This window comes from Zalophus californianus, chromosome 7 (genome assembly GCF_009762305.2).
Source record: "Zalophus californianus isolate mZalCal1 chromosome 7, mZalCal1.pri.v2, whole genome shotgun sequence".
In the NCBI taxonomy this organism is placed as follows: Eukaryota; Metazoa; Chordata; class Mammalia; order Carnivora; family Otariidae; genus Zalophus; species Zalophus californianus.
In genome coordinates, this window is record NC_045601.1 from 85,045,970 (window position 1) to 85,071,577 (window position 25,608).

A 25,608-nucleotide genomic window follows, 5' to 3' on the forward strand; every position below is an offset into this window, starting at 1 on the left:
TTTTCCTTCCTACTTTCTTTTTTTTTTTAACATATAATGTATTATTTGTTTCAGAGGTACAGGTCTGTGATTCAACAGTCTTACACAATCCACAGCGCTCACCATAGCACATACCCTCCCCAATGTCTACCACCCAGCCACCCCATCCCTCCCACCCCCCACCACTCCAGCAACCCTCAGTTTGTTTCCTGAGATTAAGAATTCCTCATATCAGGGTGCCTGGGTGGCTCAGTTGGTTAAGTGACTGCCTTCGGCTAAGGTCATGATCCTGGAGTCCTGGGATCGAGTCCCACATCGGGGTCCCTGCTCAGCAGGGAGTCTGCTTCTCCCTCTGACCCTGTTCCCTCTTGTGCTTTCTATCTCTCATTCTCTCTCTCTCAAATAAATAAATAAAATCTCTAAAAAAAAAAGAATTCCTCATATCAATGAGGTCATATATACATGTCTTTCTCTGATTGACTTATTTCACTCAGCATAATACCCTCCAGTTCCATCCACGTCATTGCAAATGGCAAGAGTTCATTCCTTTTGATGGCTGCATAATATTCCATTGTGTGTATATGTGTGTGTGTGTGTATATATATATATATATATATATATATATATATATATATATCACATCTTCTTTATCCATTCATCTGTCGATGGACATCTTGGCTCTTTCCATAGTTTGGCTATTGTGGACATTGCTGCTATAAACATCAGGGTGCACGTACCCCTTTGGATCCCTACATTTCTATCTTTGGGGTAAATGCAATTGCTGGGTCGTATGGTAGCTCTATTTTCAACTTTTTGAGGAAACTCCCTACTCTTCTCCAGAGTGGCTACACCAGCTTGCATTCCCATCAACAGTGTAGGAGGGTTCCCTTTTCTCCACATCCCCGCCAACATCTGTCGTTTCCTGACTTGTTAATTTTAGCCATTCTGACTGGTGTGAGCACGATTTTATTTATTTATTTGACGGAGAGAGAGAGAGAGAGAGAGAGAGAGCACACAAGCAGGGGGGGAGCAGAAGGCAGAGGGAGAGAGCGAAGCAGGCTCCCCACTGAGTAGGGAGCCCGATGTGGGGCTCGATCCCAGGACCCTGGGATCATGACGAGCAAAGGCTTAACCAACTGAGCCACCCAGGCACCCCCTATTTGTTTATTCTTATACCACGGCCACACTATCTTGATTATGTAGCTCTCAGGTAAGTCGAATTAAAAAAAAAAAAAAAGGAAGTCCTTCAAATTTATTTTTCTTTTTAAGAATTATTTTGGCAACTCTAGGTCCTTTATGTTTCCATATAACTATTAGAATCAGTTTGGCAATTTTTACAAAGGAGTCCTGGGACTTCTATTGAGCTTGCTTTGAATCTAGAACAATTTGGGGAGAATTGACATCTTAACAATGTGAGTTTTCTAGTTCTAGAATATGGTATCTTTCTTTTTTTTTTTTGTCTTTCTCTTAATCTTTTGTAGTTTTCAATGTACAGATTGTGCACACGTTTTGTTACATTTATCCCTAAGTATTTCAGACAGCCTGTTGTAAAAGTTGACTGCAGAGAGTAATCTCACCCATTATTTATTTATTAGTTTAATTCTCAGAATAACAATTTCTTCAAATTGATGGTAGTAAAGGAGGGGTGGTAATGGGGGAAGGGTAATTCCCAATTGGAAGCATTTCCAGTTATGAGAGAATTCCCTGTCATATTAGAAAAAAAAAAAATCTCTTCATGAAACCTCACTCCACCCCAACTGCAGGAATGTCAATAAATACATATACAAGAGGGAATGTAGACATGGACAAGTCTCCCTGGTGTCCATTATGAAGCTACTTACCAAGATAATTAGGTGTTTAAAGTTGAAAGCAGCTCTTTTGCAGATTTCCCAGTCTACAGATCTATGTATAGTTACCACTCAAAAATTATCTGATTTATCACATTAATGGGCACTTCGAAAATTTTTTCCTAGGGCTGGATATTTTCTTTAGCAGAATTCCCATACTTTAGTTTGAATCAGCATTTGTGCAATTACAGAGCACTTGTATGAGGCCTAAAGATTAAGAGTGGAGAGAAATGTTTATCAGCAGAGTTTTACCTTGATGGACAAAATTCTCTTGAAAACACTTATGGGAAATCTAAGTCCAGCACTGATCTTTTTGCTTTCCACACAAAAATAGTGATGATAAAGAGGAAACTAACTTTCTGAACCATTAAATATTATATTATTTCTCTTGCCAAGTTCCCTGATGGGTATTTTATAGATTTTCCTTAATTTAAAAAGTAGATTATTCAATATTCCTGAAATAATTACATTATAAATATAATAATAACATTAGCTTATGCAGTGCTTCTTCCATTTGTAATATCATTTTTTTTCTCATAACCATCAAGTTAGATAAAGAAGGATTAGGTGTTATTACATAATCAGGAAACAGACTCTCAGGAAAAATCAAAGACCGATCTAAAATATGATATAGAGATCTGGCTCTGTGTCTTTCCATTCTTCCTGTTCTTCCTTTCCTCCTTCCTCCTCTCTTTTAAATTTTGGGCTTTAAAAGAAACACTCAGAAACTACAAGTATTCAAGAAACAGCAACAACAGTAACAGTATATTAACTACTTGGGGTCAGGAATAAACACTGTAGTTCTCTAACTTCAGACATCTCCAGGTGAGTGATATTGTTCCCATTTTACAGAGAAAGAAATTGGAGCTCAGAAAGTGTTCGTAGCCTTTTCCAAGGCGACATGGCCAAGCTGAAGAGATGGGGTTCAAATCACAGAACCAAATCTCTCTCTATCACAGATGCCTCCAAACTGAAATAACTATTATTTAACTAATTCAAACCAAAGAGTGAATTAAAAGGTAGACTTTAGCATATCGTTTTAACAGAAGACCTTTCAGCCTGTATCTATTCAGGAAACTACATAGAAATTTGCACTTACAGGAAGGGCAACCTTGCATTATGGAAAGAGCATGGAGCTGGGGGGGCTGGGAGACCTGGGTTAGAGCTAACTTAAACAGCAAATCCATCACAGAATCCAAGGGAACCCTTTAAACCTATTTCTTTATGAGCAAATGCAGGTGTTGGACTTCCTATTTTCTAGTTCCAACTCTAGATTCTACTAAAAAAAAGAAAGTACTCTGTGTTTATTATTAAAGGGGTTATTTTCTTTTCTCTTGTGCTTTCTGCATAAATAACCTTCTCTTTAATCAATTCATATCAGAGTCTGTAAAAACATCCATAGATACATCAGGAAGCTGGAAGGCACCAGGCTTCCTGGTCTCACACTCTCCCCGGGGACTTATGTGGACGGAAGCTTCTGGGTGAACCTTTTCTGGCAGCCACTTCTACCATGGCATGGAGCAGTGGAATTGAGATGGTCACAGAAGACCCATTTGGCTGCTCTTTGTGGGAACTTCAAGCCTGAAGGCTATCAGCTCCACCATGAGCACCATCAGATTGAAGTCCAAATAGCCAGCTGAGACCAGCTGAACTTTAGCAGTTACCCACCCAGGAGCCGGCTGGCCTAGTCACTCTACAGTTATCCCCAGAGAGCATCCAGATGACACCCCAGCGATCTTTTCTCCTGTTCTCTTCTGCTGCCACAATATTTAGTATACCTCATCAATGCCTCCAAATTCCATATTGGGCAAGAAAAAAAAGAAGGGTATAAAACCTGAATGACTAGCAATTTACCAAAAGAAACAGGGTCATTCTGGTTCTTATTCAAATTTTCAATAGTCCAGATATTTAACCAAAAGGAGAACTATAAACATGAAGTGATAGAAATCGTTCCATTGGCAAGTTTAAGATGTTCCCACCAAACATCAGGGTGGGACTCATGAGGTTGGACTCAGATGAGCTATTAAGAAATAGGTGCTACATTTTCTTTACATGGCTGAGTTTGGTGTGAGTGACTTTGTGACCTCACTATACTTTTATAATTTGAGTTCATTACAATCAGCTAAAAAAGGGCAAACAGAATGAAGAGTCGCCCTCTTCACAAAGTCAAGTTTAGCTCAAGTTTTTCTGAGTATACAACACACTCAAGCCTTGCTTAGGATTGCTCACCAAGAGTGCTCACGAAGGGCGCCTGGGTGGCCCAGTTGGTTAAGAGACTGCCTTCGGCTCAGGTCATGATCCTGGAGTCCCGGGATCGAGTCCCACATCGGGCTCCCTGCTCAGCGGGGAGTCTGCTTCTCCCTCTGACCCTCTTCCCTCTCGTGCTCTCTATCTCTCATTCTCTCTCTCTCTCAAATAAATAAATAAAATCTTTAAAAAAAAAAAAGAGTGCTCATGAAGTTTAAAAGAATTTGGATGACCATTTACTTCCATCCATGAAAACTTCCACAGGGTTTCCATTTAATGAAATCTTAAGATAAGTGAGTTTTTCATTTCAATTTGGTTGTCAACATGTAGGAAAAAGAAAAGCCCACATCAAAGAAGGAATATAATCAGAAAATCAAACAGTAAGGGAAAAAGCCATTTCTTCAAGTGTGGCCTTTACTGTCAATCTGAATTTTGGTCTAAAGTGTAAAGCCAGAGGGAAAAAAGTCAGCTCTGCTGTGAACTGCTAAGGGAATTGCTTTTATTCTGCCAACGCTCCAGATGCTTTTCGTACAGAGGGACTTCATCTCATGCTCACACTTGTTTAATTCCATGCATATAACTCTCAGCCAGGCATGGAAACAGGGACTTTGTTTATCCACTGACTATAATTTTTATACTTCATCTTACCTAAAATTTCAAGCCAAGCAGGAAAACTAGGATCCTGTGATTTTCTTTCCTTTTTTAACCTCGAATTTGAATTAATGACATTTGTTACTAAGTGACCCAAGAAACCAGGAAGAAACTATGATCTAGGTTTGTCAAAGCATTAAATACTTATGAAATGTTTCAACGTAAATCTTTGTACTTGTCATAACAATAACTCATTTTGAAGGCTCTTTGTTTTGAGGAAAACATTTTATTTCAGAAATGGATCCAGAAATAGCTGTCCCTAAACTTACACATTTTGTTTCAATTTATAACTGCTAAACATCTTTTCAAGTCAGTCATTGTTTATTGAGTGTTTATTATGCGCCGAGTCCCGTGTTAGGCACCCAAGATCTTGTGAAGGCTGCATTCTCTCTGAAGGCAGAGGGAAGACTGGGAGTTGTTTGCAATAGATAAAGGCCTATGGGGACAGTGGGGATGCAAATGAGGGAGTGGAGTGGAGACAAATTTGAGAAATAGAATTAACAGAATTTGTTGTCCAACTGGATGTGGTGACAAATGAAAATTCTGAGGTAGCTCCCCGGTTTCCAGTTTGGAGATAAAGTGATGCCATTCAACGAGATCAGAAATGTCAGGGTGACAACCGAACGGATACCTCCACGTTACCCCAGAGATGAGATCTAAAGGAGCTACTCTGCACAGAAAGTCACGTGGTCAGAGATGACTGCTTTCAAAGTTCATTTTCAGAGCCCCAGTGGGTTTCTCTTCCACATGGAAATGTTTGAACCTGCTTCAGAGCCTGCCAAACTTGATCAATGGCCAGTGGTAAATACACTCAGCAGCGAAAAAAACTCTTCTGTGAAGAGGACTCCAGTCCTCGATTAATACTGTAGCACAGGTCAACCCACTGTCTAGACTGATGCTTCTGAATCCATTCTAATTAGCAAAGGGTTCTCGAGAGTTAAAAGGGGCCACCCGTTGCAAACACACTGAATAGAGAGCCAGGAGGCTTAGGTCCTACCCCAAGCTCTTGCATCTGCAGCATTTGAGGGAGGAAAGTCATGTCACCTCCTCATTATCTAGAAGATTAGGATCCACACTCACTGCCAACTATAGAAGTCTGTAATTTCCCTTCCCATATATGGACATTGAAACAGAAAAATGAGGGGAAACCGGTCGAAATGAGTGCCAGAGAAAACAAAACTGTTCAACTTCTCTTTACACCACAAGTATTTATTTCATATCTTATTTATAGTATGTGGGTGGCATTCTGAAAGGACAAATGGTTGAACAGGACAATGACCCAAGACCTAGGGTGACCCCATTTTAATTTCACAGTATGAAGACACCTACAATTTAGAAGTTTTAAAGATGAATATTTATTTAGCACAAGATCATTCATCCTCCTAGTTCTAATTATAAGTAAACAATAACAAGTAGGCCACAATGTTCATAGAATTAACTACATACACATTTTTAAATAGTGTTAACTATTAAGTGGCCTTCCACTAAGACATGAAGTAAATATCTATTTGGAGGGTTTGAAATCAAAATTTTCTGCTTTTGATAAAAATCAATACTGATAGTGTCTTAAAATAAACTAGATTATCTCCTGATCCTGATCAAAAGGTTTCAGCTCTGCCTTATACTCCAGTTTATTCTTGGCAAAAAGGGAAATCAACTCAAAAAAATACTAAGGGAGTAAAAAAGGGCTCTTTTGTACATTCATTATATTCCCAGTGAGGGAAATTTTCTATACTGTTGATATCAGTATATCTAACATAAAATCATCAATTCCATACCTGGTAGCTTTTTTAGTAAAAACGACACTAAAACTATAAGATACCTGTTTCTATCTGTAAATCTGGAAAAACATAGATTAGAGTAGATTGATTTCCATTGAGATAAATTCTCCATGATGTCTGTCATGACCAAACATCTCATTTTCTTCTAGAATACTAGCAGCCACTGCAAAGGAGTATCTTGAATATGTCCCTCATGTTTAACCTACACTTGAATCCTTTCAAGAAACTCACAAAATAGATATTATTACCAATGAGAGACCAAAGACCCTGAGAATTTACATGACTTGTCCAAAGCCACACAGCCAACTATAAGTGATGGTTTTGCCATGTGGATCCAAGTCTCTGGCCTGAAAGTCAGCTCTGCTCCATTAAACAAAATACCTCTTTGCCCTCACTTTTTACTCCTTCAGGGCTTTTTCTTGAACTTCTCTTTCTGACAAGAGTCAAATCATCCATTCAAAGATCTCAGACAAGCTCAGCTTTCTGAGGTAAGCTGTCAGATCTCATTTGGTTCACATCATCTACCACTTCTTTGTTTATTCTTCTTCCTCTAAAATCTTCCTTTTCCAAAGCTGAGAGTTGAGAAAACAGGCTATTTCAATCACAACAAAAATGTTATATACCATTTGAAAAGAAAATATTTATATATTCACTGGTAGTGTTAAGTATACACCAAGGTTATAAAAATAGTAGAATGGTAACTAGTATTAGCAAAATTACTTAATAAACCCAGTTTTCCTGAGTAGTTAAGTCAAATCCATGCTGGCTCTCTAATCTCTGTCTTTAGTAACCTATTTTTTTTTTAAAGATTTCACTTGTTTATTTGACAGAGAGAGACACAGCGAGAGAGGGAACACAAGCAGGGGGAGTGGGAGAGGGAGAAGCAGGCTTCCCGCCGAGCAGGGAGCCCGATGCGGGGCTCGATCCCAGGACCCTGGGACCATGACCTGAGCCGAAGGCAGACCCTTAACGCCTGAGCCACCCAGGCACCCCAGTTTAGTAACCTATTTTTAAATGCTCTTCCAATTAATCCAACATTTTCTCAGGGATAATCCCAAGGGCAGAATAATCCTTTATACGTTCCCTCTGTCAGTTCAGCCCCTTAGTCACAATAGCCAAAGCGTAAAATCACCTACAAGAAGCCAAACTGCCCATCATTACTTTTATCCAGGCTGGGATTTCCTTCCCTCCCTGGAACACCAGCTTGCCTGCTTTGCATCCACTTGAGGTTTAAAATAAGGAACACATTATAAATCTTTGTTCCAAATTCTCTCCATATTAAATTTTATGCTCTTAAAGAAATGCAGATTCAGTCTTGACTTTCTCGTCCAATCTCTGAGGATTTTACATTGCCTACAGGCATTCAACGTTTGGGGAAAAGAAAACTTCTCCATTTTCTATCACCACAATGTGCCCATTCTTCTCTCATGACAGTAATTGCATGCACTCCTCTCTACTAAACAATTAATCCCAAAGGCTGCAGTTAAAAATCATGCTCCCTCACCACTGTGGCTGTTATTTTTTCCCTCTCTAACAGTTTCTCAATTATGCATAATGTAATTTCATCCTGATTCTTACCACAGTCTATTCTTAGTTCTCTCGTCCTCTCTTCCTGCCTATCTAGAGCAGTCGAGCCAAGCCCCTCTTCATCCTCAGCCACACAGTCCCATGATATCTAGAGCAACCTCTTCCCTTCCACCTCACAGCTGCATTTCTCTAAGTCAAACATTTGACTTATTACAATGCTATTGTAACAGCGTTGTAGGGTGACGGCTGGTAGCTACGCTTGTAATGATCTGGGCATGACGTACAGAGAAACTGAATCACCTGTTGTACACCTGAAACTAATGTAAACTTGTGTGTCAACTATACTCTTATTAAAAAGACCAGAACTATTTTAGTGAAGAAGGTCATCTCCATTAATTATTCGTTTTCATTTATCTGTGTTCAACATACTTTTTAAACTTTGCAGTTAGAGAAAAGCAAAAACAAGAAACAATAAACATCCAAGTATTTACACATGCGATCTGCCCTCCAGAATCTTGCAACAAAAATAACTTCACATGTAAGATTTCACCCTTCAAAATCAAATATTTATTTTACAACATAAAAGGAAATAATGTTGATCTCATATGATAATCATAAAAATATGTCTAATCATAGAAAAACAGCAAGTCATTTGTTCCAGCTCTTCAAAAATATTTTAATCATGCAAAATCAAGATAATGTACTCTAACATAAGGCTAAAATGTTAACCAAGATGAAGTGGCTTTTGTTCATTTTACAGGATATCTGGCAATAGTTTTTAAAAATAATTACTCTAAAGGAACTCTAAATATATTATTTCAGAAACAATATTTTAAAACACAGCAGTAAGCAATTGAAACTATTGTTCTTTATACATTTGTGGCTTAACACCGCCATACAACTATAGAATTATAAAGTGTTTCATAGTACCATACACATCCAGAGACTGGTTACAACCCCTACCCCACACACGGTATTGGTACTAACAGACAGGCACAGCATCCTGTAATTCATACTGCAATAGGATACGGAGCACAGAGAAGGGCCGGTGGCTGCTGGACAGTGAGAGCTTACGTGGGAAGTAACACACAGCCTTTTCAGAATCCTTCCCATTTTCCTGAAATACTTAACATACAAAGGACACAGTAGTTTCCAAGGTGAAAATAGTGCCAGGACCCAGTTGGCCATCTATCTTCTTAGGTAATACTAATGAAAGGCCAATAGCTTATTTAGGAAAAGTGAGTCATTGGTCTTTTTATAAAAATGAAAAAAAAATGCTTATCAAATGATAAGCTAATGCTTTGCTCTCATCTCTTAATTGTAACGCCGCACAATATGCTGTCAACTCTCCTGTGGGAGATAGTTACTTCATATCTAGACAACCTTATTACTGAATCCTATCTCAGCCAGTCCCTCAGTTTAATTTCTGGTTAGTAAAACCACCAACTGTTGAAACACACTGGCAAAGAAATTAAACTTAGTATCTGATTATTTGCCTACTTCTATCTACTGAAAGGTTTCAGTCTACTGTGGAGTAGGTGGAAGTCATGGTTCAGATGAGAGTATTAATGGGATTCTGTTTGCACACCAATCCCTAATCTCCTGGGCACAAATAACATAGAGCTAATTCTGAAATCATATCCCCACCATAAAGCTTGTACAGCTCATCTGCTCCCAACAATTCTGTCACTTGTACAGACACATCATTGGTTATATCTTTATTTCTGTGGTAAGTTTCTTGTTACTGTTTTTAATCTTTTGTTCCATTTGTGTTTTCCTTTTCTTTACCTGAAACTAAATCTCTTAGCACTGAAAAAAATAATGACCATTTGACCAGTGAGTACAGAACTTGAACATTTCTTAGGACCAAGATTATTATATAACTAATCTCTCCGTAATGTAAATGTAAATTGTTCCATAAATTCTGCTACAATTTAAAAAGTAAACTGTTCCATAAACTCTGCTATAATTTAAAAATGAAAATATGATAAACTTCATAGCTTAAATATATTTTCATAAGGTTTCTAATTTTTTTTTAAACAAGGTCTTTCAGTGTAACAAGTAGGCATCAATGTCTTTTCCCTTTCAGTTCATTTTTAAAATACACTGAGTCATTTTATAAAAACTTTTTAATATTTACCTATGAAAGAACAACTCAAAAGAATTTTTGATTGAAGAACTGGGAGGAGGGGTGGGCGGAAATGGTATTTCAATGTTTCCCAAGATAAAGATTCAGCTACAATTTACATAGCAGGTGTCTAATTGCTCACAATTTCCTAAACAACTACAAAATGGTAGCAAATTATAACAGATATTTTGTGAAAATTGATACCTATTAAAATTGTGTATGGAGTCCAAGGCAGTCCACCTTCTTCAGAAGTCAGGGATAATGGGGCTCAACACCCTCATGATTCAGAGGAAGCTCTGAGGACCCATCATGCCTTTGGAGAGACTGGAACCCAGTGTCAGCTCCACTTGACCAAGATGCCTGCCCACCTGATTCTTAGTCCCCATTCTCAACTCTACTTCCAGGCATAGTGTGAGCCATAAAACAAACCACTTAATTGTATCGTCCATATGAAAACTTTAATTCAAGCAACAAACATTTTAAGAAGCGATTTCCCCACAAATAACTAAAACAATAATTCTCAACAGATCAGGAAAAAAGCAGATGACAAAAAACGTTCTAATCTAGGAAAAAAAGCAAAAACAGTGCTTTTTGAATGTTTCTAATAAGAAAATTAATTTCAGACTCCTCTGACCATTTACTGGAATTAAACTTTTAAATAAGTCTCTAATAGAATTCCATTTTCTGCATCCATCTGCAGCTAAGAAGAGAGCAAAATACAGATAAATATTGCTTGTAGTAACTGAGAAATGTTTAAAATGAAAATCATAGCATGTAGCAAAATCAAGCAAGAGCATAAATAAATGTACCAATGTAGTTAATCTTTCTTACCGTAAACACTTTTTGTCAAATATAACACGTTGTTGAACACCGTGGCAAGTACAATTCCTTATGAACTAATGCTATTTTCACAAAGGGAAATTTCTCCAAAATGAAAAAGCACCAAGGTAAATTCATTAAAATAACTGATATTCATGGTTTGGAAAGTTCCTCATGGCAAGATTTTATAATGGAGTAAAAATTTAAACTTCTGAATGAAAACCATTTACATTAGTTAAGGCACATCTGGACACCTCCAGGCGTTCATATTTATAATTATATTATTATTAACTTCAGTAATAAGGGATTCCTAAAAACACAGCCTGTCCCTGAACACAATCTGCTGGGTGGGCTGGATAACAGAACAGGGAAGGAGGCAGGCTAGTACTCACTGCCACCCTAGAGATTACCCACACAAATCTGTTCATGCCATAAACACTACAGAATTCGAAGCTGAAAGACGCCAAAACATGTAACTCCTAATTTTCTAGATCCTACATTGACTCTGATTGACCCATACTATGATGACTACCTGTCATCATTCTCTACAACCACACTTGCATTTGAAATGATTCTAGCAATTCTGACTCCAGCCTACCTTATATTTAACACATATACCCCAAAAGACAAAGGGGAATTCTCTAAGTGGGGAAACAAATTAGAAGTCTTCAAAACCATTCCTGGGTGGCTCAGTTGGTTGAGCGACTGCCTTCGGCTCGGGTCATGATCCTGGAGTCCCAGGATCGAGTCCCGCATTGGGCTCCCTGCTCAGCGGGGAGTCTGCTTCTCCCTCTGACCTTCTTCCCTCTCATGCTCTCTCTCTACCATTCTCTCTCTCTCTCAATAAATAAATAAATAAATCTTTAAAAAAAAAAAAAAACATTCCTATAACAAAGAATTCCCACTCAGCCCAAATAGACATGGGAGACCCATAGACGAAACAACATTCAAGTAAGATCAAGAATGTCCTTCTTTTCTCAGGTTAGGAAATAAAACTTCTAGAAGAACCTCAATTATAGAAAGACAAAAAACCTGGTTGATTCAGTTCCTCAACAGAGTATAAACTCAATCATAATTCTATTTTAAACTTGGGAAATTTAACTTTAAACAATTAACCAAATAGTCTCTATCAGTTCCAACCAGTTTTTGACCACTTGATATGGAAGTTTACCTACTAAAATGGTTTTTTAAAGAGCAACTCAGATAGAACTTGGCACTGTTTTTCCTTTTTCGCCAGATCATATTTTCACTCAGATTAAAGCATAAAAGCTAGAAGCAAAGTAGGTAATTCTATACAACAAAATATGAAACATAATGACAATGATGGTTGTTAAGTGACATTTTTATATACTTGTATTTTTAATACTTCGCAAAAAAAATCTTGGAACTTCTCTAGTAACTCCTGAGTTATACATTTTATTTTCTACTTGAAGCTGAAAAAAAAGTAGTCTCAAAACCTAATTCAAAATAAAACTATATAAAATAATTTTTGAACTGAGAACTAGACCTGATTAGAGAAAGCAGACACATTTTCACTTCTATCATGATTCTTTTGAGTTTCTTATGAAATTAAGCATGAAACGGTATAATGATACAATATTCTTAATGTTATAAACTTTTTCTCTACTGTACAGAAATATATCTTATAATTATATCACTTTACAGTATCTCAAAATACTTTCACATATATGATCTCCTTAGAGATATGAAAGCACAAAATATTAGAAATGTACTAGACTAACCAAGCGATATAACATCTATTTGCCATGAAATGCAATTTAATATTTTATCAATAGCCAATGTTTATATCCTCGCGGTCCAAGGTACAACAATAAAGTCTATATATTTGCAAAGATTCAATAATGTTTCTAGCTATTTGGCCATGCTTCGCTGCATTTTTAAAACAGCTTCTCAATAAATTTCTGCAAGCATATGGTAGTTTTTAAAAATACAAAACATCACAGTCAAACCCAGAGGGCTGTTTCATACCTAAGACCCACTTAAATACGTTATCTATAGATCTTAGTTAAAAAACTATTAATTGTACAAAGTATTCTTTATAGAAAAAAAATTCCAGACACTCATAATTTTTATTTGCCGAAGGAATGACATCCCCTCACTTGTTCTCCACTGAAGAATTCTCTCATAAATTATTTGCAGATTAAATAGAGGAATCATACTATTACATATGAATATGGATCTTAAAAACAACATAGTGGGAAAAGGCCACTGTTTTAAATGGAAGCCAGACAGTTTTTCCCTTGAGACTAAATATTCTCAAATTAATTGGCACAATCTAATCAAAACCCTAATTAGGAATAATATTCTAAAAGTTAAATTGTTGAATGAAATGTTTTTACTTGTAAGGGCTCTGATATACTACAGTTTCCAAGTCATTTCAGATTATAACCATTTATTTTAGTCTCTGTCCACTGTTTTTTAATATTTTAATATCTGGTCACAAATTTTTAATATTATACACTTAGAAAGCAGTCTGACCACTTTATAATGTATTCAAAATTGGTAAGATATTTTGAATTAATCATGTTCCTACAATTCGGTTCAATGTAACAACTACTCTCACTGTCTAATTCTGGAACACTGTTTATTGGCTCTAAGGGGACATTGCTACAAGCACCACATTAGAGGGTCCATACAAAAAAGAAACTGAAATGCAAAAGCAGAATTGTTTCCCCAAATCTTTATGCTCACTTCACAAAACAAGAGAAAGCAAAAAATGGGATATTACGGGAACCAAAAATGAGAAAACGCTGTATATTAATTGGACTATGATAAACAACTTGGTTACTAATATTCATATTAAAAAGTTAAGTTTGAGCAACTGTGATGTTTCATGTAAACTTCAAAGCAATAAAGTATTTCTAAAGGCATACTGTTGATATATTCTTGAGAAATCCTCTGCCGGAAATCCCCTGATCATAAAGGTAACAGAAGATGGTATGATATGACTAACAAATAGGACATAGTAAAAATTCTCGGGGGGTTAAAGTGAAATCTAAAAGCCCAAGAGACATACAAGAGCCAATTCCGCTCCACAAATGAAAGTGAAATTTTTTTCTATTAATTGCTTTAACTATATTTGCATGTATGCTTTGAAGTTCCCACCACAGCGTTTCTGATTATTTTCGGATTTGTAATATTAATTAGTAATAGTAGTACAGGAAATAAAATTACTTGCTCTTAATACCAGTATCAACACATTAAGGGCTTGCTAAACCTAAGGATATGGAATTTTAAATCTATTCTCAATTTCAAGGTTTGACAACTTAGAGACCCATCAAATTGTTTTCTTTTTTAAAGATACTCTGGACTAAGCACTCTTATTAATTTCATAGCCCACGGAACACAGATAGTCAAGGATTTAGGGACCACTGCCTTGTTGCCAGTATAAGAAGCATGCTGTTTAAAAATGAATAATTTCTGGGCGCCTGGGTGGCTCAGTTGGTTAAGCGACTGCCTTCGGCTCAGGTCATGATCCTGGAGTCCCTGGATCGAGTCCCGCATCGGGCTCCCTGCTCAGCGGGGAGTCTGCTCCTCCCTCTGACCCTCCTCCCATCTCATGTGCTTTCTCTCTCATTCTCTCTGTCTCTCAAATAAATAAATAAAATCTTTAAAAAAAAAAAAAAAATGAATAATTTCTTTCCTTTTTTTTTTAATTCTTTAGTCATTTGCATTCAGAAACAAGCACCAAATTTATATAGAACAGCCATAAAAGCAAAATCCTTTTCTTGGACTTTTGCATCAAAATTGGTTCTTAAGCATCTAACATAGAAAAACATTTTTGTTATTTTAAAAAAAGCAAATTCTTGGTTATCGTACAGTTGAAAGTGTCCCCTCTGTTCCACTTAAATTTCAGTACAGGGGATCACTTGAACGTACTCTAGAAAAGTACATGCTGGCTGACAAAGATGGCAAATGAGGGCAAGTGCAGAGAGACGGAAGGAGGAAAGGACAGTGGGGCCAAGAAATGGGCTGGGAGATGATCGCTCCCCGAGGACACAAATTTCACATACCAGAATTTAAAAATAAGCATGTGGAGGTGTTGCAGTGATGAGTCCAAATTACTTTCCGAAAAAGTCTGAAATGACCACATTTGTTTTTCCAGCTTAAGAAATAAATCCATAAATTGGGCAAAAGCATGGCAACAGAATGAAATTTATCCTCTTGCTTTTTATTCGTGTAGACTGGCATCTCCCAAAGAATTTATTTGATATATCAAATACTACATGATTATTTCTAGACACATTGAAAATAATTTAAAAGCAATTACTACGGACAGAATTTGAAAAGTCACACCCTAAAAGCATTACAGAATACATTCGTTTATTGGGTCTTGCTTAAAACCTCCCACTAAAGATTAAATTCACTGTCATTCAGAATGAAAAACCAACAACAAAACGTTGACAACAGAAATCACAAACGAATGGCTAAAATTTGCAAGGTGACCTCCACTCTTCTGGAGACCTTGCAGGTTCCTCCCCGCTTACCTACTGCTGGGGTGTGCGGTCTCTCATAATTCACTGTAATTGTCCCTCACCAGGGGAACCTGCAGTTCCAGGATCTTCACAGTCTTTGTTAGGAGTTTCACCTTCTTCCTTGTTCTCAGCGGGCGCTGCACCCTCCTTCCTCTCTGTGGGATTGGTGCCTGTTTTTTCCGGGTCAGAATTCGAGTTTTCGGCCTTACCGTCCTCTGTGTTTCCAGGCTTGGTAGCTTCACTGCTGGGCTCGGCGCCCGGCCTGTCTGTCTCTTCTCCAGGCCCTCCAGGTGCCGCCTTTTTTTCTTCCGCCGTTTTGCTATTTAAATGAACAGCTGAGGAGGAATTTTTGGAGTCCTTGGATTTTTTGTGCATAGAAGTTTGACTGATATGACCAGAGGTGGGAGGGGCAGGCATTTTCTGGGCTTTGCTTCCCTCTGACTGTTCTTTCCTCGGTGGCCCCCAGATAAAATTCTCTGAAGGCGTATAATGTTTCTGGGCAAAACGTAGGAGCTTTCTCCTCTCTCTCCTGTCTCTAATCGTATAAACAAAATACTCCAGAGCGCTCTGTTTAATATTGGGAATAGTATTTTCCACAAGAGCTTCATGAAGAATAAATTTTACAAGAGGAGACTTAAAACTTTCATATCCAAGCTCACCGAGGCTTTTAAGAATACGAGTGATTCGTAAATAGTTGTGCTGGGACCTGAAAGAGAGGATTGAATAAAATGTTGGGGGGTGTGGAAATCAGGTGAAGGAAAGCAGGGGAAAGAAAAATATTGGAAAAATATTTTTTAACCGAACAATGACTTTACTGAAAGTCGTATTAGACACCATGGGAAGAATAAATCAGACGTTATTGAAACCTTATACTTCAGTGTAATGCCAATCTATGTGAAATTCAAATACATAATATAAATTCCCCTTGTTGCTTTAGTTCTTCATATCTGAAAAATATTTAGATCTAAAACTGATTCCCACTGATGTTGAATTGTTGTTTATTAAGTACACTGAGGATGTGATCTACCGGAGCATTTATTTGCAACAACACCAACTGTATTGTACCCACCACAGGTAACTGGTACCAAACATAAATGCAACATTAGCTGTCAGCTGAAGGTATGATTCACAGTGTCAGCAAAATCCACCATTTTAGCCAACTTATAAGGAAAGCAGCAAAAACCACTCTACCTTGCTAGAACAATCTGACAAAGGATGCAAAACTGACTTCTTTAGCAGAACATAGTTAGGAGCATGGGCTTTGGAGTCACACTTGAGTTTGCACCATGGCTCTACCACCCACAGCTATGTGAAGTTATAGTATCGCTCTCTGACTCAGTATCCTCATCTGTAAAATAGGGGAAATGGCCCATCTTACTGGACTGTTAGAAGAATTAAAATGAGTTGAGACATATGCAGGGCATGTAGAACTCAAAAAATATTAGATACTATTTAAAATTCACATTGTTATTGTTATGATTTTAAATATGGTACTAAGGGCCACCTCTATGTACCTCTCCCAACTTAATCACCTAATTGTCTTCCCCCCGTGGCCTCTCTCTCCTTTTTCCCCAGATTATTTTAAATTTTGCTTCTAATGGCATGGACTCCAAAGACGCCTTTTTCCCCAAATTGCACAAACTTCTCTTCTATCCCCAAACTAAGGCCTTTATCAGATGGAAGGTTTTCCAAGCCTATATCTCTCACAATTCATAATATATCTGCCCTACAACACCGGGCAATAGTTGCCTTATTACAAATACCTGGCTGCATCCATCATCAACAGCCCAGGTATTTACTTACCCTATACTGACACACAACCATAACCACCACTTATTTCTAGCTTCCTAAAACCTGTTTTATACACCGGACATTGAACTTTATACAAATAATGCATATACCTGCTTTGGTTTCCAAAAGCACTTGGAGTATTTCACTTACAAAAGCTAGCAAATTATTTGGGAAAAGTGAAGAAGGATGCTGAATTATCTGAGGGACAGAAGGGGATGGTTCCACAGTCTTACATTTTAATAGGAAAACTTATCTGGACAAAACAAAAACCTTCATGATTCAGGCTAGCCAAATCTCGGTAAAGACGAGTCCAGCAGTTTCACCACCCCTGTTCTTCTGGATGTTTACCACAAAAGTATTATCCTAATATTCGACTCTTTGAGGCCAAAGGGGTAAAACATAGCAGGTATGTTTGTGTCTTATGAATCTGTATTTTTTAATAGTGAGGAAGTAAGAGTCTTCTAAGACAACATGCATTTTGAATGAGGTTAAGACCATGTGCCATTAGCAGCAGAGCTGACTTAGTGTTAGGTTAGTATGGAGTTTCCCTTCTCCAAAAACTTAGTGATAAAATCCTTGAGCAACATCTGCTTCATAAATCTGAGAAGGAGATGTATGGAAAAGTGGAGGGAATATTTTTCTTTAAAAATCCCAAAGATGAGTTACCTGATCCAACAAAATTTACTCTATTGCAACCAGCTCAACTGCACATACCAAGTCTTAGATGAATGGCCAAGATGAAATTTCTGTACACATTTATCTGTATCTATATACTCTCCGATTTAAAATACTTATGTAACAGTAGAAAAGGACAAATACTTGGGTTGAAGAGAATGAAAATGAGGATTATGGAACAGAAGTATACAAGAGAGAAACTGAGTGCTTCAGTATGATTTGAAATAAACATGACAAATAAAGACAAAATGGAAGAGAAGAGAACAGCTAAAACCCTCCTAATGTTATGAGCAGTCTTTGGGGTTGCACAGCAGATAAAAGAGAGAAGCCGGGCTTCCCAACAGAAGTAAGGGTGGTAAATAGGGCCCCAGGTGTCAGGAAGACCAGATAGGTGAAGAGAGAACACACAAAAGGCAAGAACCAGGAGGCAGAAAATAAAAGTGAGAAGCAGTTCCAGAGTCTAAACTATGGCTCCATAATCTAAGGTGATTACAAAGAAACCTGGAAATACATCTGAGTGGTTGGTCTATATATTTATACTCCCGTGTTTGAAAATATTTCACTTTTTTTAGTCATGGTCACTTATTCACTGAACGTTACTTCATTTCACTTTCATTCAATACTTTTTTGTCTGCTGGGCTACTATAAATATATTGAGTTTCCTGCCTACTCTAAGAAACTCAAGATGTCACACAGATTAAAACACAAATAAAAGCTCTGTGCAATACCCAGGGAAAGGGAAATGAGAGACGGTGGGTGGTAGAAAGAAAAGGATCTGAATGGGGCCAGGGAATGTGATGGTTAATTCAGGCTCCCTTCCCCTGACCCAAGCCAGGAGATCATTTTAACTAAAACTTTCAGAAGGATTCTGTTTCCAGCTATCAGTTAGAGGATCTGAAAATAAAACTCCAGGGAGAATTTAAACTGGCAAATGTCTTTTGTTCATTGTTTGTTCGTTCAACAAACATTTACTAAACAAGATTGCTATTCCAAGAAGTTGGAGACGGCGATTCTCTAAAATGACAGTGGTGCTGCCGTCCTTCAGGTCAGTAGGCTACTTGCATATAGCTTCTGTTGATGGATGACAGAAATGCTCAGAAACTCTGTCCAGAGACAGCTACCCACATTGCTTAGGCAGAGGTAGATATGCTTCTGTTGTAAGTGCCCTATATAAATCAAAGTTAACTTGAGTTATGAGTTAATGGGTCTTCTAGTCAGGATCATAAAGCTTTATGCCCATATCTTCAGTGTTTTAGTACAAGCTACCATTTTAATAGTGTTGACTGTGACTAATAAAGTAAAAAGAAGGCTTAAGCATAATACTTATACTAATTTTAGCAAAGCAAGATGAAAGTTCTAGAAAAAGACCAAAAAATTCAGTTAATTGATGCTCAAAACTGTTGGGCAAAGAAAAATTTCTTAGGTTACTTTTTTTCCTTGGTACTTGCCCAGCTCAGCTAATCATAATGTGCTAACAAAAAAAATGCTTTAAAGTTGCTGGTTTTATGGTCCAGCATTCATAAGTCACCTTATAATTAAAAAGAAAAAAAAATCAGTTTGCATACAACGAAAATAATAAGAAAAATAAACTTTGGCTATAAGTATTAATGAAAGTTATAAATATCCAGGCAAAAGAATACAGCAAATCAATTCCAAATAAACCACGTTAAATTTTCTTCACAGGTTTTAGGATTTAGTAAGCAAAAGTGGGCTTTTGTTTTTTACCTAAATAATGAAAATTCTAATTTTTGCTCTTTTTTAGAAATGTACAGGCACATCTCAGTCTTATAAAATGATTTTTTATATGTCATAGGCCTAATTTATGGATTTAATCTAACAAGGTACCATGCTCGACAAACAGACTGTGCCGCAAGAAGCTCACAACCTAGCAGAGGGGATGTGGAAAACTATACAAGAAATAAGTATAAATGCCAAGAACCATGGTATAAAGAAGGAGAGAGGCCACACTTGGCCTGGGCAGTAGACAGGTTTCAGGAAGAAACAGCTTTGAAGAGGAATGGCCTTATTCCTACCTGCAATTTCATTCTTTCTTGTTGTTTTGTTGTGCTTTAGAACATAGAACAAGGACTAAAAGGCATTTCAGACTAGCTTTTGAATTCAAATTCCTGGGTCCATCTACTAGTTGTTCCTATGTTCCATAGAGAATTCCAACCCAGAAAAAATAACATGCTGGCCCCTGATGCACTGCGGGGGCTTTACTTACTCATTCAGATGCTGAAACCTCTCCTGCCAGTTAACGGCCCGAGCAACATTTCCAGTTTTATCAACCAGTTTTATTCCAAAAAATTCTAACATCATCTTATAAGCCAGGAGGAATCTTTTAATTGCTTCTTTTGTTTTTTTGAATTCCTAAGGGGGGGGGAAAAGTCAGCTGAAATGATTCGGTAGTTACCAGGACAATAAAATAGCAATATTATCTGGCCATCTCCTATAAAATGAAATGAGCTTGCATTACCTCAATTTCATATGTAGTTAATTCTTTAGCATAAAAGTTCAAGCCTTGTTCTCTCAGGGGGAAAAGCCTATTTTTTAGAAAAATAAATATTAATGTTATCTGGAAAACATACATGATTAAATAGACACGGTTCAAGATACAGAAATGTTAACTGACCATTGAATATAAGTGTGGTTGTGCTCCAGCTTTTCATAATCTCCTTTCCACTTATTTAGAACTTCTTCAATGTAAACACCTAAGTAGTAAATATTTAGAAAATGAGCCAGACATTTACGACATTGTTGAAGGCACTTTCACATTTAACCACTTAATCTTTATATTAAAACCTCTGACATTTAGTAATAGCATGCAGAAATTATGCCAAGATGCATACCCTATGCCATATGCTCAGTTATGTAATAGGCCTAATTTTTCAAAACTCAGTGGCGCCTCAAGTTACAGAAAGTTCTATCAGACAGGGTTACTCTAAAGCAGTTGACAAACTATGGCATTTGTTTTAGAGATAGTTTTATTGGAACACAGCCATGCACACTGCAACGGAGACCATGTGGCCCACACAGCTGAAAATATTTACTATCTGGCCCTGGACAGAAAAAGTTTGTCAACCCCTGCCCTAGATGGTCCTAAGATCTTTATCTTATTTATTTATTTTTTTAGTTCTTTAAATGCAAGACGGGATCAAAATGAAATGTAGCCCAGGGAAAAAGAAAGGAATAAAAGAGGTGAGAGAACAGAAAGAGAGGGAGAAAAGCATGAAAAAGGAGAAGGAAGGAGAGGAAGGAAAAACAGAAGGACCCATGTGGGTACACAGCGTGCACCCACACAGTGTACACCGTCCAGCTTCATCGCCACAGAACTCTCCCAAGCCAGTGCTACCATCCCCATCTTACCAATGAGGACATTGTATGATTTGTTCCAAGTCCCACGCTAACAAAAGAACAAATCTAGGAGTAGAATATAGGTCTTTCTGGTTCCAAAAACTAAGCCCTGTTTACCACATCCTACTGTTTCCGCATAAGAACTTATTACAGCTGCCCCTTGAACAACACTGAGTTTGAACTTTTTCGCTAAGAATACAGTACATAATGCCTATCACATACAAAATATGTGTTCATCAACTATTTATGCCACTGGTAAAGCTTCCAGTCAACAGGAGGCTATTAGCCATTAAGTTTTGGGGAAGTCAAAAGTTACACGTGGATTTCTGACTGCACAGGGGTTAGGGCCCGTTACCCCTACACCACCGTTCAAGGGCCAACTGTACAACAAAACCGTCCTGCTTCTCGAACTCTGTCTAGGTCCCCACATTTGACTACGTGGCCATTTAGTCAATTTTACAGAAAAAAAACACAACATATTTCTCGAAACGTAATTGATTTCATTCTCGTTTCCACCACAGATCACCAGTTTGTAGTAGAAGTCTACTCTTGGAAGCTTGAGTAAAAAGTTGTTTTGAATCATACTGTTGGCCCTATCAGCGTTTTTAAAACCATTTACCCCATGATTTCCCTTCCCACTACCCCTCCTCCTGCTTAATAATTAAAATACATCATTGCAGGCTTATGCTTATTGGCAAGTGTTTGTGTGGGGTGGGGGGAAGGATATGCGTATGTGTACACATACTGGGGAGGAAAGTGGGTGAGTTTATGTAATTTATATAATAAACTAGAATAACATTTTATGTGACCTTAGATAAAACTCCTCCTGACCCCTACCAACCCTATAAGATTTCAAAATAAATTTTGTGGTAAAGATTACAAAAAAATTAATGCAGTGCTTTAAGTTATTACTTTAAATTACTACCTCAAAAATAAATTCACTACTAGAAATACAAAAATAATTCAGTTAAATACTGTCATGTTCAATGTTTTTAATATTTAAAGGCATTCCTTTAGGTAAATTTTATTAAATTCAAGTCAGAGTCAAATTAATCTATCATTGCATTTCTTCAAAAGGTTTTCTTGTCCCAGGCCCTAAAAAAAACCCTAATAATTTAATCAATATTATTTCAATTAGTAAATAAAGTGGTGTGTTTCTATCATTAGTAAATACAACAGAGCACTTTTATCCAGATGCTTCCTCCTAAATCAGAGCAGATTTTGGGGACACAATCTGGCCGTTGCAACAATGTTCTTAAGTCCAAACTCCCAACTGTCACATCTCTCAGTACACAGTAGAGGAATTCCTCCTCCCAGCACTCCACCCAGCCTTCAGACAGCCTTCATCCAGTTAGTTCACCAAAGAATGTAGTCCTGCTACTTGGAAAGCTTTGCAGTCTATGAGCCTCATTCCCTGACTCACATGGCTGTGGATATGGCTCAGTTTCCACTAAGAACAAAGAGCAGAAGCCAGGGCCATCTGGTCACCTCACAGAGATAAGGGTGAGAAGGAGAGATGCCAACTTGGCTGGTTTGACCTGGATAAAATTAGGATGCCCATCATGAACCACAGGATGGTGCCTCAGGGAAATATGCATATTACCATAGTGGATGCATCCTCTCCCTATAGGGGGAGAATCTTAGAAAAGATCCTACGAGGGCAGTTTTGTACAGTTGTAAAGGAGGAGGCAGTTTATTTGGCAGAGTTGAATGGAAATCTACTGTCTCTGGAGTTCCCTTCCCAGGATATTGGAACACTGAACTGGGACTGCTGGAGCTCCCTGACCCCTGACTCTGAAAATCAACAGGAAAGATAATTCTAATATAAACATTACTTTTCAATTATGTTCTAAATAATTTGGTGAAAAGAATACTGAACTCTGGATCCTAGACCCAACTCTACAGTCAAGTGATCAGACAAGTCAGTCGTTCAAACTTTAAGACCCAGTAACCTCATCTTTAAAATGAGCAAGATTAATTTGATTTCCTCTAAAGTTTCTTAGTAATCTAATATTCTATGATTCTATAAATTTATAAATCTTAACTCTTTGCCTCTCACAGAAGTGGCCCCCACTTTCTTTAATACAATAGCCACCATGAACAAGTGGGGGGAAGGTATTGCTAATTCACAGTTATTCCTCCAGAAATTGCCAAGTGGATGTTCACAACTCTAGAGTCTAGGACTTTGGGGACACATTAGACTACAGACCAAAGTAAAGCCAGTCAATGAACAAATGCATTAAAAAGCTACTGACCACAGAATAAACAAAGAACAACTAGGTATATGTTATTATTTAAAGTTTGCTTTTTACCAGGATAGCAGATTACTCACCATCTGGCTTAAATGGAATTTTATTCTTATAAAAACGAAGATTGCTCAAGTCATTTTGATATCGGATATCTTTGAAGTTCTGCTAAAGGAAAAAAATAAGTCAATCTCCAGCATATGGACATATAAAAAAGGCACAGGACTCTTCTTGCATGTTTGCTTACTAGCACCACAAAATAAGAAAAACAGAAGGGAAATATTTTGCATTTTAGAAAAAACATTCTATACTCTTACTGGGTACTGATGTCGATATTTGTACAGATCCCTCGCAGCATAAAAGCTTCTCTTTGGTTTGGCAGTTGCTTCAGTGGCATCACCACCCTAAAATAAAAAGTGAAATTCCATTTACATGGTGAAGGAAGATAATCTGAGAAATTTCTAGAACACTTAAAATAATGAACATCCATAAGAAAAGCCTGAAAGGTAATAAGCTGTTCAGAATAATGACAATATTAGAATTTTTTTTTATTACTCAACTTTTTACTAAGGAGAGTTTATAACTTACTCCACAGCAGGCATAGTATTATAGTAAGCCCTGAGTACTCATCACTAAGTCCCAGCAACCACGAGGCCATGGTTAACCTTGTTCCATCCAGAGCTCTAGAAACTTTCTTTTAATGGTGCCTACTAGCAACATTTTTTGGCATTCTATTTGCCTGATTTGAACCCAATAACATTTGTCCTAAGGTATTTTACTGAATAAAAAAACTTTATTATTCACCAAGAACCTATAGAGGCCAAATGTCCTAGATCAATATTCATCAGATATAGAACTCAAAATGAATTTAAGACATTTACTTTACCAGAGGTCACACAAGTGATTCTATGACAAAATTTATTTTTGAATACATAATACTAAAAAATTGTTAAGATAATAAATCAATTCTACAAAGAACATTGTCATTAACTTTGCAACATTTAGTTGTACTTAGAAGGAAAATATAACTTATGAAATGATTCGCAATGACGTGGATAGAACTGGAGGGTATTATGCTGAGTGAAATAAAGTCAATCAGAGAAAGACATGTATCATATGACCTCACTGATATGAGGAATTCTTAATCTCAGGAAACAAACTGAGGGTTGCTGGAGTGGTGGGGGGTGGGAGGGATGGGGTGGCTGGGTGATAGACAGTGGGGAGGGTATGTGCTATGGTGAGTGCCGTGAATTGTGCAAGACTGTTGAATCACAGATCTGTACTTCTGAAACAAATAATGCAGTATATGTTAAAAAAAAAAAAAAAAAAGAAGAAGATAGTAGGAAGGGAAAAATGAAGGGGGAGAAATCGGAGGGGGAGATGAACCATGAGAGACTATGGACTCTGAGAAACAAAATGAGGGTTCTACAGGGGAGGGGGGTGGGGGATGAGTTAGCCTGGTGATGGGTATCAAAGAGGGCACGTATTGAATGGAGCACTGGGTGTTATATGCAAACAATGAATCATGGAACACTACATCAAAAACTAATGATGTAATGTATGGTGATTAACATAACATAATAAAAAAAAAAGAAAGGGGGATTTTTTAAAACAATCTAAATAGCTTTCTAAACTCCATCCTTCATAGCACCATAACAAGTACACACAGGCATGAATAATCTGTGAATCCAGTGATAACACAAGGTGACATAAATCAGCAAATTTAAGACATATATACACAAAGTAGTAAAAGCTCTCAAATGAAATGAACTTCAGATTGTAGTAACTTATATGTGGTAGTTTATTCATACTATTTAAATTCTAAAAATTCTCACCACCATGAATAATTTTTAAAATGTAAGATATGGGTCAATGTAGTCAGTTTCAATTCTCTAACTATAAGTACTACTCGAATGGATAAGGAAATGCTTTGTGTCCCGCGTCATGCAGAAGGACAATAAGACAGATGACAATGAGGAAAGAGAAGACATAGTTTAGGTCTGAATGTGCATCAGGAGCTTCACCCCCCTCCCAATCCCTTTCTCATCATCCTCCACCCCCATCTGT

At 37.4% G+C, this 25,608-nt stretch overlaps 1 protein-coding gene across 4 annotated transcripts in view; it reads right to left on the minus strand.

Moving 5' to 3' along the window:
* The window catches only part of OGFRL1 (opioid growth factor receptor like 1), a 46,027-nt gene that overhangs the window by 16,831 nt on the left and 3,588 nt on the right, over positions 1-25,608 (minus strand). Inside the window, exons 2-8 of one of the 4 annotated variants that reach the window (XM_027602005.2) lie at positions 23,859-23,945; positions 23,628-23,709; positions 20,574-20,652; positions 20,418-20,484; positions 20,166-20,311; positions 15,488-16,181; positions 8,688-10,473 (exon numbers count right to left, since the gene is read on the minus strand). In XM_027602005.2, the coding sequence (XP_027457806.2) occupies positions 15,518-16,181; positions 20,166-20,311; positions 20,418-20,484; positions 20,574-20,652; positions 23,628-23,709; positions 23,859-23,945 (1,125 nt within the window). In that variant the 3' untranslated portion in view covers positions 8,688-10,473; positions 15,488-15,517. Of the gene's footprint in view, positions 1-8,687; positions 10,474-15,308; positions 16,182-20,165; positions 20,312-20,417; positions 20,485-20,573; positions 20,653-23,627; positions 23,710-23,858; positions 23,946-25,608 lie in introns of those variants that run through there. The other 3 variants (XM_027602006.2, XM_027602007.2, XM_035728525.1) reach the window with 3 other exon arrangements.